At 38.9% G+C, this 14,595-nt stretch overlaps 1 protein-coding gene across 1 annotated transcript; it reads right to left on the bottom strand.

Annotated features, from left to right (window-relative positions):
- Positions 1-10,451: 10,451 nt before the first annotated feature.
- LOC145111121 (uncharacterized) lies at positions 10,452-11,117 on the bottom strand. The gene has a single exon (XM_079047420.1). The coding sequence runs from the start codon at positions 11,115-11,117 to the stop codon at positions 10,452-10,454; it is 666 nt and encodes a 221-aa protein (XP_078903546.1).
- Between the last annotated feature and the right edge of the window lie 3,478 nt (positions 11,118-14,595).

The following is a 14,595-nucleotide window of genomic DNA, read 5'->3' as shown; positions in this document are numbered from 1 at the left end:
AGTTCTTCGATCTACGTAGTAATTACTATGAGCCTCCATATGAAGGCGGGGCGGTGTTTCTGTCTCATCCATAAAGATTAACATGATTGAATTCCTTGCTCTCCTCAATAAACATTAACCATATAAATATACAATTGGGCCCTATATCTATGGAAATGATATATATATATATATATATATATATATATATATATATATATATATATATATATATATATATATAATATTATACAGATACAATATGATCTATCCCATATATATATATATATATATATATATATATATATATATATATATATATATATCGACTAAGAGTCCCCCGCAGTTTGAGCAAGAGGAAGTCGGATGCTCAAACTGTCTCTGAAATCTAGGAATAACTGTCTGGGTAAACCTTTTGTGAAGAGTTCTGCATATTGGTATGCGGAAGGAACATGAAGAACTCGTATTTGGCCAATTGCAACTTTTTCACGAACAAAGAGTATATCCATTTCTATATGTTTGGTGCGCTTATGTTGGACACGATTACCAGACAAATAGGCGGAAAAGATATTATCACAATAGACGATGGTGGATAGCTATAACGGAGTGTGTAGCTCAAGCATGAGGTTACCGAGCCAACAAGCTTCGGCAACTACATTTGCAACACTGCGATATTCTGCTTCAGTATTGGATCCAGAGAGAATGGTTTGTCGCTTAGCAGACCATGAAATGAGATTATCTCCAAGAAAAATACAATAACCTGAAGTCGTGCGTCTAGTTTCTGGATAACCGCCCCAATCAGCATCAGTATAGGAAACAAGTTGCGTAGAAGGACAACAATGTAGTGTCAGACCATGTGCCAGAGTACCCTTAAGATACCGAAGAATGCGTTTGAGCGCATTGAGATGAGGGAGCTTTGGGGCGTGCATAAACAAACATATTTGTTGAATAGCATAGGCAATATCAGGATGTGTAAATGTGAGGTATTGCAGAGCGCCTGCTAAGCTGCGATATATGGATGGATCAGACACCGGTTCTGTAACGCCCGTAGATCCGGGCTAGTCAATTTAGAGATAATAGGGGTCGAAAACGACTTTTTTTTATAATAAATAATCTTAACCAAGTTTTAGAATACGTCTCAAGGGTTCCGTACATATAAAGAACGTTGAAATCCGAGTTATAACGAAGAAGTTATGGTCCGTCGAAGTTTTATGGCAAAACCGGCACGACGCCGGGAGACGTAAATAGTGAATTTACGATGAATGACTTTTTAGCCTTAGAAATCTAAACAAAAGTTGTAGTATACGTTAAACCGAGAACATACAAAAAAAGAACGCCCAAATCTGACTTCGTATGAGGAAGTTATGAATTTTCTAAGATTTGGCTTAGCATTGCACAACCCGAAACTCGAATTTTAGATCGAGCGGTTTTTGGCCTACACGACCTAAATGAGAATTGAATATCTCATTAATAGGAACTCAACGGTAAAAAGACAGATGAAAACAGAGTCCGTATGTAGAAGTTATGAATTTTACGCAGATATTTAACAGTATAATCTCTTCGTACTGTTAAATTTAAGATCGGTTGAGAATTAGCCGACGGAGTCAAAGTGAAAGTTGTAGATCTTATTTTTAGCTACACGTGGATCTAAAGAACGTCAAAAACGGAGGTCGTATGTGAAAGTTACGGATTTTAGAAGTCGGAAGTGTGCTGTGCGAAAATGGGTGATGTGGCACAATCTTGGCCATTGCTTTCTCCCCAAGTCTTGCCACTAGATGGTGACATGTGGCACCAAGTTCAGCCATTTTTCACAGTATAAATAGAACCTCTCCCACCCTCATTTTCTTCACACCTTTCCCATTCTTTCTTCTCTTTACACTCTCTCTCTAGAACCTCTCTCTAGCCCCGAAACCCCCCGAAAAGCCTAGGGAACCTCCCTAGCACGAGGCGGAAGCCCCGGAGTGCTCGACGGCTCCGAGAAGAAGAGCTTTTCGGCTCGGGAACGCTGCTCCAAGCAAAGCCCGGTTTTCTATAAAACCCGCTGTAAGTGAGCTACGCCTACGCTATTTTTAATATAGTTTTTATTTAATTATAGTAACGTTATTAGGAACTTATAATAAGTACTTGAGCTATTATTATGGGTTATATAAGTATTGTTTAAAGCTTATATAATAGTAATAATAGCTAGACTATTAATTAGTCTCGGCGAATAATAGACTAAACTCTAGTGGTAATAATACTAGGTTTCGTCGAAGGAAATTATTTTTTTAAGAAGCGAAGCGCTGTCTGAGTTCGGAATCACCACCTTATCAAGTGAGTGCATAGTTACTTTCATCTTACACATAGATATGAAGTATTTTATATAAATTACATGCTATGTGTGCATATTATCTGTATACTTGCTATCTATGCTGGAGGAACGATTTTATACAAGTTTTATATGATTTAAACTGTATATATGTATTTATATCTACATAATATGTTGGGTAAAACATGGGTAGATGACATATGAGTTGGATGATGAGTTATACCATGAGGTAAGGGTGAGAGGTGGACGATGTGAGAAGCCTTTTTCCCAAATGATGTCCCCATCATCTAGCAGAGTATGGATGACAACCACTGACTATTCTAGACAGTCCAGTGGAACGCTAGCAGGCGCGCAACCTGTAGGTGTTGTGAACGATGTGTTCACCCGGTGTACTCTAAACCCTGGCGATCATGCAGACTTGGTGCCTAAACCTTGGCGATCATGCAGACTTGGTGCCAAAACCCTGGCGACTATGCGGACTTAGTGCCTGTTGTATAAACCATGGCGACTATGAAGACTTAGTACCTAAACCCTGGTGACTATGCGGACTTAGTGCCTATTGTATAAATCCTGGCGACTATGCAGACTTAGTGCCTAAACCCTAGTGACGATGGACTTCGTGCCGATTCCTTAGGATGATCCTTAGGAATGAATGAACGAGGAATAGTTGATTCTTAGGGTAGATCCTTAAGAGTAAAGAAGATAATGGGGATGGGTAATTGGGTTGATTGTTTGATGTTTAAACATAATAATTATATTATTGTGGGTTGAAAACTCTATGTACTCACCAGGTTTCCCAACCTGACCCACTCAAGCTTATTTGTATCACATGTGTCAATATGAAGCTACTTTACACTGAGAGATTTAAAAGAGATGTGATCACTAGTGTAAATGAATGTAAGTTCTGTTTATGCTTAAGTTTCTGTATTGACGATGACATCCCAAATGTTTTAAAATGAATAAAAATACATTTCTTCAGAAATGCTTTGATAATGTATTTATCATGTTTTACTGGGAACTAATTCCGCAACATTTTTATTAAAAGAAGTACTCTGATTTTTATAAAGCATAAACAAAATCGGTCTTTTCTGGCCGTGAAAATGGGGATGTCACAGTTGGTATCAGAGTATTAGTTTAAGCAAAGTAGGAATAAGGATTTATTTCTAGACTTAAACTTAGAATGCTAAGCGATGATCGTGAGAAGAGTGTCTAATATATTTTAGTTAGTACTCCTGAATAGACACAAGCACTAGCTTAATTAGGGAACTTGCCTAAAATGCTTTTATGTGCTTAATAATTTGTGATGCTTTATGCTATCGTTTGATCGGATCTATGGTCTGTTGCCGACCGGATCTGAAAATTTTATGTGTTCAGATTTTTAAACGTTTAATTACGATATTAGAACTGTCATATAATTTTTTTTGAAGTAATAAGGAGGAATACGCGTATAAACCTTCCTCTATCTATATTCTCGTCTCGATACACCAAACGACTGCTTTGGTGTGCAAAACATCATGGTGAAGACTCGTAGTGAATTGAGTAAATGGAGGAAATGAGAAGGCTTATGATACTGAGTGGTACCTATCAGAAGATATCGTAAGAGTGATATCTTCCCTATAGAACGCGTCTAAGAAATAATACGTCTAGTACGGGAGAAGTACACTTTCGATTAGCAGAAAGAAAGATTTTTTGTATAATCCATGAAGTTATCCCATCGTCTGACATTTCCATCACCAACCGAGTTGAAGCAGAATTGATGATTGAAGATACGCATGGAAGAAGTCCTAGTAGAGTCTATGGGAAATTTTATGATTGTTTGGACACATTTATGTGTTAAAATTATTTTTGTGATAGTAACTTCGAAAGCTGCGAGACAATACTTGGGACGAGTAGGAGTAGGTGTGAATGGTAGTAGAGGCCTATACTACCGGAAGCACATGACTCACACTTGGATCAGGTAAAGTCACAAGGTTACCAAGGAGCTAGTAATCGATATCGTTTTATTCAAGTATGTTGTTACCATTGTTTTGGTAATGACTAAGAAGATGATTGTTATTCCGACCTTAGTGGTCATATCAAATTGAGTCCAACTATGCTGAGTATGTTATGTGGTTCAGAGAATCAAGTTCGATGTAGCATCTGACTTAAAACGGAAGTTTGAAATAAAAAGCGATCAGTAGAGGTATTGCGAAAAGTTGCTTGTAGCTAGAAATGCTACCTTTTAAGATGAGATTAGAACATGAAGGAAAGTATAGTATGTTCTGGAAGACTCTAAGAGACCTGAGTCTAAGCATTGCAGCATACGATGATAGGTCATTGGAATATGACACATCGTTCCATTTTAGTAATAAAATAACTTATCTTAGGTTTGTTAAGAAGAAGAAGCAGTCTCCAGTAGGGATCGAGATTGTGACTTGAAAGTCATAATTTGGAGTCTAACGTGAGATAGGGAGCAAGTACAAGATCGAGCACCGCCTACAATCAGGAAGTCTTAGAGTTAGATATTCGTTCGAAGAAACACCAAAGTTACAGTTATTACTTAGGATGAAGAGATAACGTATGGAGTCATCATGTGAGCCCTGTTTCGTTGATTATTCCGGGACGTAATCATCCTAAGGGGGAGATAATTGTAACGCCCGTAGATCCGGGCTAGTCAATTTGGAGATAATAGGGGTTGAAAACGACTTTTTGATAAAAGATTATTTAGAATAAATAATGTTAACCAAGTTGTAGAATACGTCTCAAGGGTTCCGTACATATAAAGAACGTTAAAATCCGAGTTATAACGAAGAAGTTATGGTCCGTCGAAGTTTTATGGCTAAACCGGCACGATACCGGGAGACGTAAATAGTGAATTTACGATGGAGGAATTTTTAGCCTTAGAAATCTAAACAAAAGTTGTAGTATACGTTAAACCGAGAACATACAAAAAAAGAACGCCCAAATCTGACTTCGTATGAGGAAGTTATGAATTTTCTAAGATTTGGCTTAGCATTGCACAACCCGAAACTCGAATTTTAGATCGAGCGGTTTTTGGCCTACACGACCTAAATGAGAATTGAATATCTCATTAATAGGAACTCAACAGTAAAAAGACAGATGAAAACAGAGTCCGTATGTAGAAGTTATGAATTTTACGCAGATATTTAACAGTATAATCTCTTCGTACTGTTAAATTTAAGATCGGTCGAGAATTAGCCGACGGAGTCAAAGTGAAAGTTGTAGATCTTATTTTTAGCTAAACGTGGATCTAAAGAACGTCAAAAACGGAGGTCGTATGTGAAAGTTACGGATTTTAGAAGTCGGAAGTGTGCTGTGCGAAAATGGGTGATGTGGCACAATCTTGGCCATTGCTTTCTCCCCAAGTCTTGCCACTAGATGGTGACATGTGGCACCAAGTTCAGCCATTTTTCATCCTATAAATAGAACCTCTCCCACCCTCATTTTCTTCATACCTTTCTCATTCTTTCTTCTCTTTACTCTCTCTCTAGAACCTCTCTCTAGCCCCGAAACCACCCGAAAAGCCTAGGGAACCTCCCTAGCACGAGGCGGAAGCCCCGGAGTGCTCGACGGCTCCGAGAAGAAGAGCTTTTCGGCTCGGGAACACTGTTCCAAGCAAAGCCCGGTTTTCTATAAAACCCGCTGTAAGTGAGCTACGCCTACGCTATTTTTACTATAGTTTTTATTTAATTATAGTAACGTTATTAGGAACTTATAATAAGTACTTGAGCTATTATTATGGGTTATATAAGTATTGTTTAACGCTTATATAATAGTAATAATAGCTAGACTATTAATTAGTCTCGGCGAATAATAGACTAAACTCTAGTGGTAATAATACTAGGTTTCGTCGAAGGAAATTATTTTTTTTAAGAAGCGAAGCGCTGTCTGAGTTCAGAATCACCACCTTATCAAGTGAGTGCAGAGTTACTTTCATCTTACACATTGATATGAAGTATTTTATATAAATTACGTGCTATGTGTGCATATTATATGTATACTTGCTATCTATGCTGGAGGAACGATTTTATACAAGTTTTATATGATTTAAACTGTATATGTATTTATATCTACATAATATGTTGGGTAAAACATGGGTAGATGACATATGAGTTGGATGATGAGTTAGACCATGAGGTAAGGGTGAGAGGTGGACGATGTGAGAAGCCTTTTTCCCAAATGATGTCCCCATCATCTAGCAGAGTATGGATGACAACCACTGACTATTCTAGACAGTCCAGTGGAACGCTAGTAGGCTCGCAACCTGTAGGTGTTGTGAACGATGTGTTCACCCGGTGTACTCTAAACCCTGGCGATCATGCAGACTTGGTGCCTAAGCCTTGGCGATCATGCAGACTTGGTGCCAAAACCCTGGCGACTATGCGCACTTAGTGCCTGTTGTATAAACCATGGCGACTATGCAGACTTAGTGCCTAAACCCCGGTGACTATGCGGACTTAGTGCCTATTGTATAAATCCTGGCGGCTATGCAGACTTAGTGCCTAAACCCCGGTGACGATGGACTTCGTGTCGATTCCTTAGGATGATCCTGAGGAATGAATGAACGAGGAATAGTTGATTCTTAGGGTAGATCCTTAAGAGTAAAGAGATAATGGGGATGGGTAATTGGGTTGATTGTTTGATGTTTAAACATAATAATTATATTATTGTGGGTTGAAAACCCTATGTACTTACCAGATTTCCCAACCTGACCCACTCAAGCTTATTTGTATCACAGGTGTCAATATGAAGCTACTTTACACTGAGAGATTTAAAAGAGATGTAGATCACTAGTGTAAATGAATGTAAGTTCTGTTTATGCTTATGTTTCTGTATTGACGATGACATCCCAAATGTTTTAAAATGAATAAAAATACATTTCTTCGGAAATGCTTTGATAATGTATTTATCATGTTTTACTGGGAACTAATTCCGCAACATTTTTATTAAAAGAAGTACTCTGATTTTTATAAAGCATAAACAAAATCGGTCTTTTCTGGCCGTGAAAATGGGGATGTCACAGGTTCGCCATTATGAAGACTAAGCTTGGAGTTGGCGTCAACTGGAGTAGCGGCAGGCTTACATGCTTCCATGTTTGCACGTTTAAGTATCTCTTCAATATACTTGCCCTTTGACAAAAACATGTTATTGTTGGTGCGAGTGACAGAGATGCCCAACAAATAACACAAGGGGCCAAGATCAGTCATGTCAAATTCCTGTTTTAATCCGGTTATGAGACATGTCTTGAGTGCGGTGGAGCAGACGGTCAAGACGATGTCGTCGACATATAGAAGTACGTAGGCGATGTCAAAACCCTGTTTGTAGATAAACAAAGAAGTGTCAATTTTGCTGCACACAAAGCCAATAGTTAGTAGATAAGACGCAAAATGTTGATACCAAGCACGTGGTGCTTGTTTTAAACCATAAAAAGACTTGCGCAATTTACAAACATGAGTAGGATAGCGTGAATCAAAAAATCTGGTAGGTTGGTGCATGTACACCATTTCTTGCAAGTTCCCATGTAAAAATGCATTTTTAACATCCAATTGATGAATGTCCCAATTTCGTCCCAATGCAAGACTAAGAATTGTTCGTATTGTGGCTGGCTTGACGATTGGACTGAACATTTCTTCACAATCGATCTCAACTTCTTGTGTTTTTCCATTTACAACGAGGCGCGCCTTGTTTCGTTCCAACGTGCCATCCGCCTTGAACTTATGGTGAAATAGCCAATGAAAATGAATTATATTGTGATTCGTTGGTCTTGGCACAAGCTTCCATGTCCCCTGTTTCAATAAAGCATTATATTTTGTTTGCATAGCATCGAGCCAATTTTGGTCTGTAAGGGCAGCCCTAAGGTTTGGGGGTATAGGTGAAATGTGTTCAGTTTTTAGAGTAAATATGGTTTTGGGTTTGACAATCCCACTTTTTGACCGTGTTTTCATGTATGAAGTTGGTGGCGGTGGTGGTGGTGGTGGCGGTGGTGGCGGTGTAGGTGAAGGTGATTGTGGAGGTGAAGGGGGGGGGGGGATTGGTTGATGGGGTATTGTTAGTGGTTTGTGGACTAAGTAGAGGTGACATGAAGGGAGATGATAGGTTTGGCGGTAGATAGAGAGAGGATAAGATAACCTTGATGGTTGTAAGGATAGCCGAGAAACACACATGGTTGGGAGCGTGGTACGAGCTTGTGTGGGACGGTGGCGGAGGCATTCGGGTAGCACAAACAAACAAAGGTGCGTAGGAGTTTATATGTTGGTTTTCGTAGCTAAAGTATTTCTACTGGTGTTTGATTTTTAGTTGCTCGGGATGGCAAGATATTGGTGAGGTAAGTGGACGTGTGGAGGGCATAATTCCAGTAGGAGGGAGGAAGAGAGGAATGTATAAGGGAAGTTCGAGGATAATGTTATTTAGATTCTGGATGATACGTTCGGCTTTACCGTTTTGAGAGGATGTATATGGACAGGTAAACCTTAGTTGTATACCATGGTTTTTACAAAAAAATCTTTGAACATCTCGTTGTCGAATTTGCGACCATTGTCGCATTGGAAAGATTTAATGGTGGTGGAGAACTGGGTTTGAATTTGTTTTTGAAAATTAAGAAGTGTAAGAAAAGTTTCAGACTTTGCTTTGTCCATATGTAGTGGGAAAAATCATCAAGTAAAACAAGGTAATATTTGTGGTTTAGTTTGCTTGTTATGGGTGACGTCCATATATCGGCATGTATAATATCAAAAGGGAAATGTGTAACAAAAACAGAATCATCAAAACGTAACCGACAATGTTTTCCCAACGAGCATACATTACAAGAAAACAAATTGTTTTTAATGCTAGGTAATGAAAGACAAGAATTTAAATGTTGTCAATTGGAAACTGCAGGATGGCCTAGATGGGTGAGCCATATGTTGGGAGACACGGTGTGAAGAACAGTTGGAGGATGCTCGTGTACGGAGGATGGTGTGAGTGGGTAGAGGTCACCCGGGCTATCACACCAGGTGATAGGTGTCTTCGTGGCCTGATCCTTCACAGTAAAATCGGTAGTGTCAAATTCAACAGATGTATTATTATCACGGCAAAACTTTTTGACTGAAACAAGGTTTTTAATAATGTTGGGAACATTGTAAACATTGTTAAGTTTGTAAGGATGGTTAAGGTAATAGGTGATAGCGTTTCCACAACCGAGAATTAGGACTTGAGTGCCATTACCAACAAGAATATAATTATTATTATTGAAACGAGAATAGTTTGAGAGATTACCCGTGTCACTTGTGAGGTGCGAAGTAGAGCCCATGTCCATATACCAAGATCGATCTGGAGGATGCATCTGCTGTTGGGTTTTTGTATACTACAACATCCTATGGTGCACATACAACCCTAAATACCTTGGATCTATGTTTTCTCTATTATACATGCAAATATGAAGTTTCCAAGATATTACCCTATACTAGCATACAAATTTCATATACTTGGGTAATAAAATAGATAGAATACATACCTTTTTTTGATGTAACTTGTCTTCACGAAGCTTGAGTGCCTAGTGCCTCAAGTGTGACACCTCAAATGGTTCACACAACACCATGAACACTTGGAATAACCTTGAGAATAAGGATACTTTGGTTCTCTCTAGTGAAATCGGCCTTGCCCTTTTGTGTACACACACTAGTGCCCATTTCACCAACCAAGGACATCTTTATATAGTGTGGAGATTAGGGTTAAACCCTAATACCCATGACCTTTCATTTCATATGATCCATGGGTTAAACACTCCATGGACTATCCATGAAAGCTTAGCCCAACCTAAATGAACTTGGCCCATCACACACATATATCTTAGAGTCCATATTTAATTAGTTCCTTTTGATCACTTAATAAATTATAAATTAATTCTTGATCAATACTAATTAAATAATATGATTATATATTAATATATTAGAACTTATAATATATTAATATAAATCACTAGTATCCTTTTTCCTCATCTTGTCTATCCAATTGTCCCGATGCCATGCAACCCAAATGGACCATGCCGGGTCGGGTCAAGTCTTACCAATTATAGTTATGGACTTAGAAATTAGTCCAACATCTGCATGGTGTGGAAGGTTGCGGCAGGCTCAGTGGGTGCCATCGGGTTGCTGTGGGCCGAGTGTTGGTCTGTGGTGAAGTGGGACTACGCCGTAAGTTGGTCCGGTTGCTGTTGGGGTGTCGGTGGGCGGTAAGTGGGTCTAGGTCCCATGATTCCGGCCTGAGAGGGTGTTGTTGGATACAGGGATGGGGGTGCAGCCCAAGGGTAAGGTGGGAACCATCCAAGCCATTGCCAGGTTGGGTTGTAGGATGGTGATCGACCGTTTCCTCGAGCCCGTCCTCTGCCGCCATGGTATCCGCCACGAGGCCACCTGCCACCGCCACGGTATCCGCCACGAGCTTGACCACGACCACTGTAGCCAGAGTTTGGTGTTGATGAGATGCCAGGTTTAACCGATTGAGATTGTTGAGTGACGAGAGCGTGGGAAGTGGTGGAATCGGGTTTGTTGCGTCGTGTTTCTTCAAGAAAGAGTAAGGATTTTGCTTTGTTGAAAGTAGGGAGGGGGTCGGTCTGTTGAATAATAGTGGCGACAGTGTCATACTTACCTTTGGTGAGACTGGATGCGAGTTGAAGGACCATCTTGGTTTCGGATATAGGGTGCCCAACGTTCTCCAGTTGATCTGCAAGGTTTTTGAGTCGAGCACAATAATCTATGAAATTGGAGAAGGAAGAGAGGCGGGTATTATTGAATTGTTCCTCAAGGTAAACGGCACGAGCGGCTCGATCAAGGGTCGAGGCACCTGGTTTCATGATTGTGTGGGCAAGTTCAGGAGAGATTGTGTTATAGATCCACTGTTTGACAAGAGCATCAAGATGATCCCATGTAGTTTTGTCAACATAGGTTGGTTTTCTGCCTCTTCATCGATGTGATCTTTGACATTGTAAGCACAAACGTGAATGTTAAAGAATTCCACCCATGATGCATAGTGATCAGCAGTTTGATTGAGGATGAGGGGTATAGCATTCTTGATATTACTGACTGTGAAAGATGGGTGGAAGTTAGTTTTGGGAATGGGTGTGTCACCTTCACCCATGATCGATCAAAAGAAACAGGAGAAGAAAAAGAAAAAAAGAGAGGTCGAAGATGATAGAGGGCGACAGAGTGGGTTAGGCCAGAGAAGGCTCTGATACCATAAAGATTAACATGATTGAATTCCTTGCTCTGATCAATAAGCATTAACCGAATAAATATACAATTGTGCCCTATATCTATGGAAATGATATATATACAATATTATATAGATACAATATGATCTCTCTCTCTCTCTCTCTCTCTCTCTCTCTCTCTCTCTCTCTCTCTCTCTCTCTCTCTCTCTCTCTCTCTCTCTCTCTCTCTCTCTCTCTCTCTCTCTCTCTCTCTCCTATATATATATATATATATATATATATATATATATATATATATATATATATATATATATATATATATATATATCAACTAAGAATCCAGACCGTTAAGGTTGGTCAGGTCGGCCCCTAACGACGTTAGGATGCCTATACCTGACAACCTTATTGATCGAACTAGGTGAATATTCATAGTTTATAGGGTTAAGCTTTTAAGGTTTTTTGATCGAACCACGCCACATAATATTTTTCTTTCGGTTTGTATTTCACGATGTATGTAGTAATGGGATTCTAAAGTATGCTCTTAAGCGACCATGTTTGACCACGTCTGACTCTTCCTTGTGCATTTATGGGTTGGAAATTGGGATATGGCAGCCTTTTTTTTTGTTTTTTTAATGTAACACTAAACAAACAAATTGTAAACATTAATCCGGCTATTTGTTTAATTGTTTAAATAACTGACCTAATCCGAAAGCCGAATATCCAAACTATAATTATGTTCATGTATTGGTTACATTTTTCAATACTGACTTCTCCCATATTACCATGTTATCTTAAAATGAAACGGGCTTATTAGGAGTTTCTTTATTTCTAAAAAAATCCTTAATTTTATTTATAAACAAATTACGTAACAGTTAAACAACCATGCCATAAGAAAACGTGGATTGCATTGCCAGCTACTAACATGTGGGTGGACAATATAATTAGCATGCTTATGTTGTTGCATATGTTTTTAGGACGATATGTAATTATTAAAAAAACGTGCATATAATAAAATGTGGGAAAATGTTTCTTTTCACCAAATTTAGTATGTGACATATTCTGGTTTGGTAAAAGAAGCTTTTTCAGGACCACCTCATAAAAAAGTTAAGTTTTTTGATTAAAAAGGCTAGACAGCTCTTTAGCCACTTGACTATTGCGTCTGTGTAGCTTATTTTTCATTTTGCCAAAAGAATAATATTTTTATAATATGTTCATTTGATTAAAAAACCAGTTGAATAAAAGAGTTGTCACATCAATGTAATATTTATATATATTTTTAATGGTAATATGTCAAATTCGGGCTTGCATATGTTTTTTGGGACTTTATTCCTGATGTAGATAAGCATGAGAGGATATGTTGACAAAATCAAACAAACAAGTATATTGAATTACAATACTCGCTAATTCCAACGGAAAGCGGGTGTACCGTGTAGGATTTAAATCACCACTTTAAGATATGTGAATTTTGACTTAAAATGTCGTACGTGTGAAGGAAATCATGTGTTTCTTTGTGTTACATGGGTAAAATTAGAAATGAACATTTGGACCAGGCCAGATTGGTTTTACAGAAATTAGTGGATCTCGGACTGAATCTTGTGAAGCTTCTCAGGTCCTTAGATTTGGTTCCATGTTCTTAGACGTGGGGGTGAATATTTGGATCGAACCGATTTTGCAGAAATTGGTGGAATTTGGAACAGACCTGTTGATACTTATTTGGTCCAGATTCGGGTCTAGATGTCCAAATACTCACTCTTAGGTAAAATAATATGAGGTATGGAATAATCAATAGGAGCTGTCAAAGTATCGAGTTAATAATAAGTTGTCTAAACCAAAAAGATTAAATAGACGTCTATGTGAAGTACAATGTTTAAGAGATTACATGAGGTATGTACACTTTTCTTAAGATAGATTTAATTGTTTGAAAACATGTATATGTTATTTATTAAATTAGTTTAATTTATTTATGATTTATTTGTAACACCCTCAAAAAATCAAACCAATTTAAAACTTTTTCAAAACATTTAAAACCATTAAATTATTACAATTTGTTTTCAAAATAGTATCATGTCAGAGTATCCCCAGAATCAAATCATAAAAACATAAGGAGGTGCACGATCACGCTTTCGCCTTCCCGCGATCATCAGAAGTATCTGAAACATAATCAACAACTGTAAGCCCAATGCTTGATGGGTTCTCCCAAAATACCAACGCCAAACAAATATAACCATATCATATAAACAACAACATGCATAATGAGCCATCAGCCTGACTGGACCGCCTCGCAGGCCATCAGTCTATCTGGACCGCTCTCCGAGCCATCGACACGTCTGGACCGCCTCGCGGGTCTTCAGCCTATTCGGACCGCTCGTCGGGCCTTCGGCCTGAATAGTACGCCCTAACCGGGTCTGCAGTCTATCCGGTCCACCCTGGGTTTGGTGGCACAAGCACAAAGCATGACCGCCTCATCCCAACCACCAATCAAACAATCATGTGCACATAAATACCATACGCAAGCTAGCATGTATAGATAGTCATACAGATCTAACAGATCACTAACATAGCAACCATCCTATAACCAGGATACCAATCTAACAGATCACTAACATAGCAACCATCCTATAACCAGGATACTGATATAACAGATCGCTAACATAGCAACCATCCTATAACCAGGATACCGATCTAACCGATCACTAATATAGAAACCATCGTATAACCAAGATACAATCATAAAGGGCCGGCCTTGGTGTCGTAGACCCTGTTGATATAGTGAAAAGAAATCACCCCACGATGTCGAACTTTAGTGATAAGATCAAACTCCCGAATCACAACCACAAACTCAACCACCTATAACCACCATAGGACCATGTCCATCAAATCCCAAATTACCAAAATACCCTCAGAAGTCCAACTGGTCAACCCGTGGTCAAAGTCAAAGTCAACGGTCAAGGTTAACAGTCCATTTTAACCCAAATCGTCGAGTGTGGCTTAGTGACTCGTCGAGTTATTCCAGAACTCGAGAAATCGTGAAAACCCTATTTGACTCGTCGAGTTTCCAGAAAACTCGTCAAGTCCATGCAGGGTCGAAATATCAGGAAAACCCCTAACTAACTCGTCAAGT

This window comes from Lactuca virosa, chromosome 5 (genome assembly GCF_052849685.1).
Source record: "Lactuca virosa cultivar CGN04683 chromosome 5, Lactuca_virosa_CGN04683_v6, whole genome shotgun sequence".
In the NCBI taxonomy this organism is placed as follows: domain Eukaryota; kingdom Viridiplantae; phylum Streptophyta; class Magnoliopsida; order Asterales; family Asteraceae; genus Lactuca; species Lactuca virosa.
This window is presented reverse-complemented; position numbering and strand designations above follow the sequence as displayed.

Excerpts from the sequence above, each read along its gene's own strand:
- LOC145111121 (XM_079047420.1), bottom strand. The coding sequence starts at position 11,117 with ATGAAACCAGGTGCCTCGACCCTTGATCGAGCCGCTCGTGCCGTTTAC.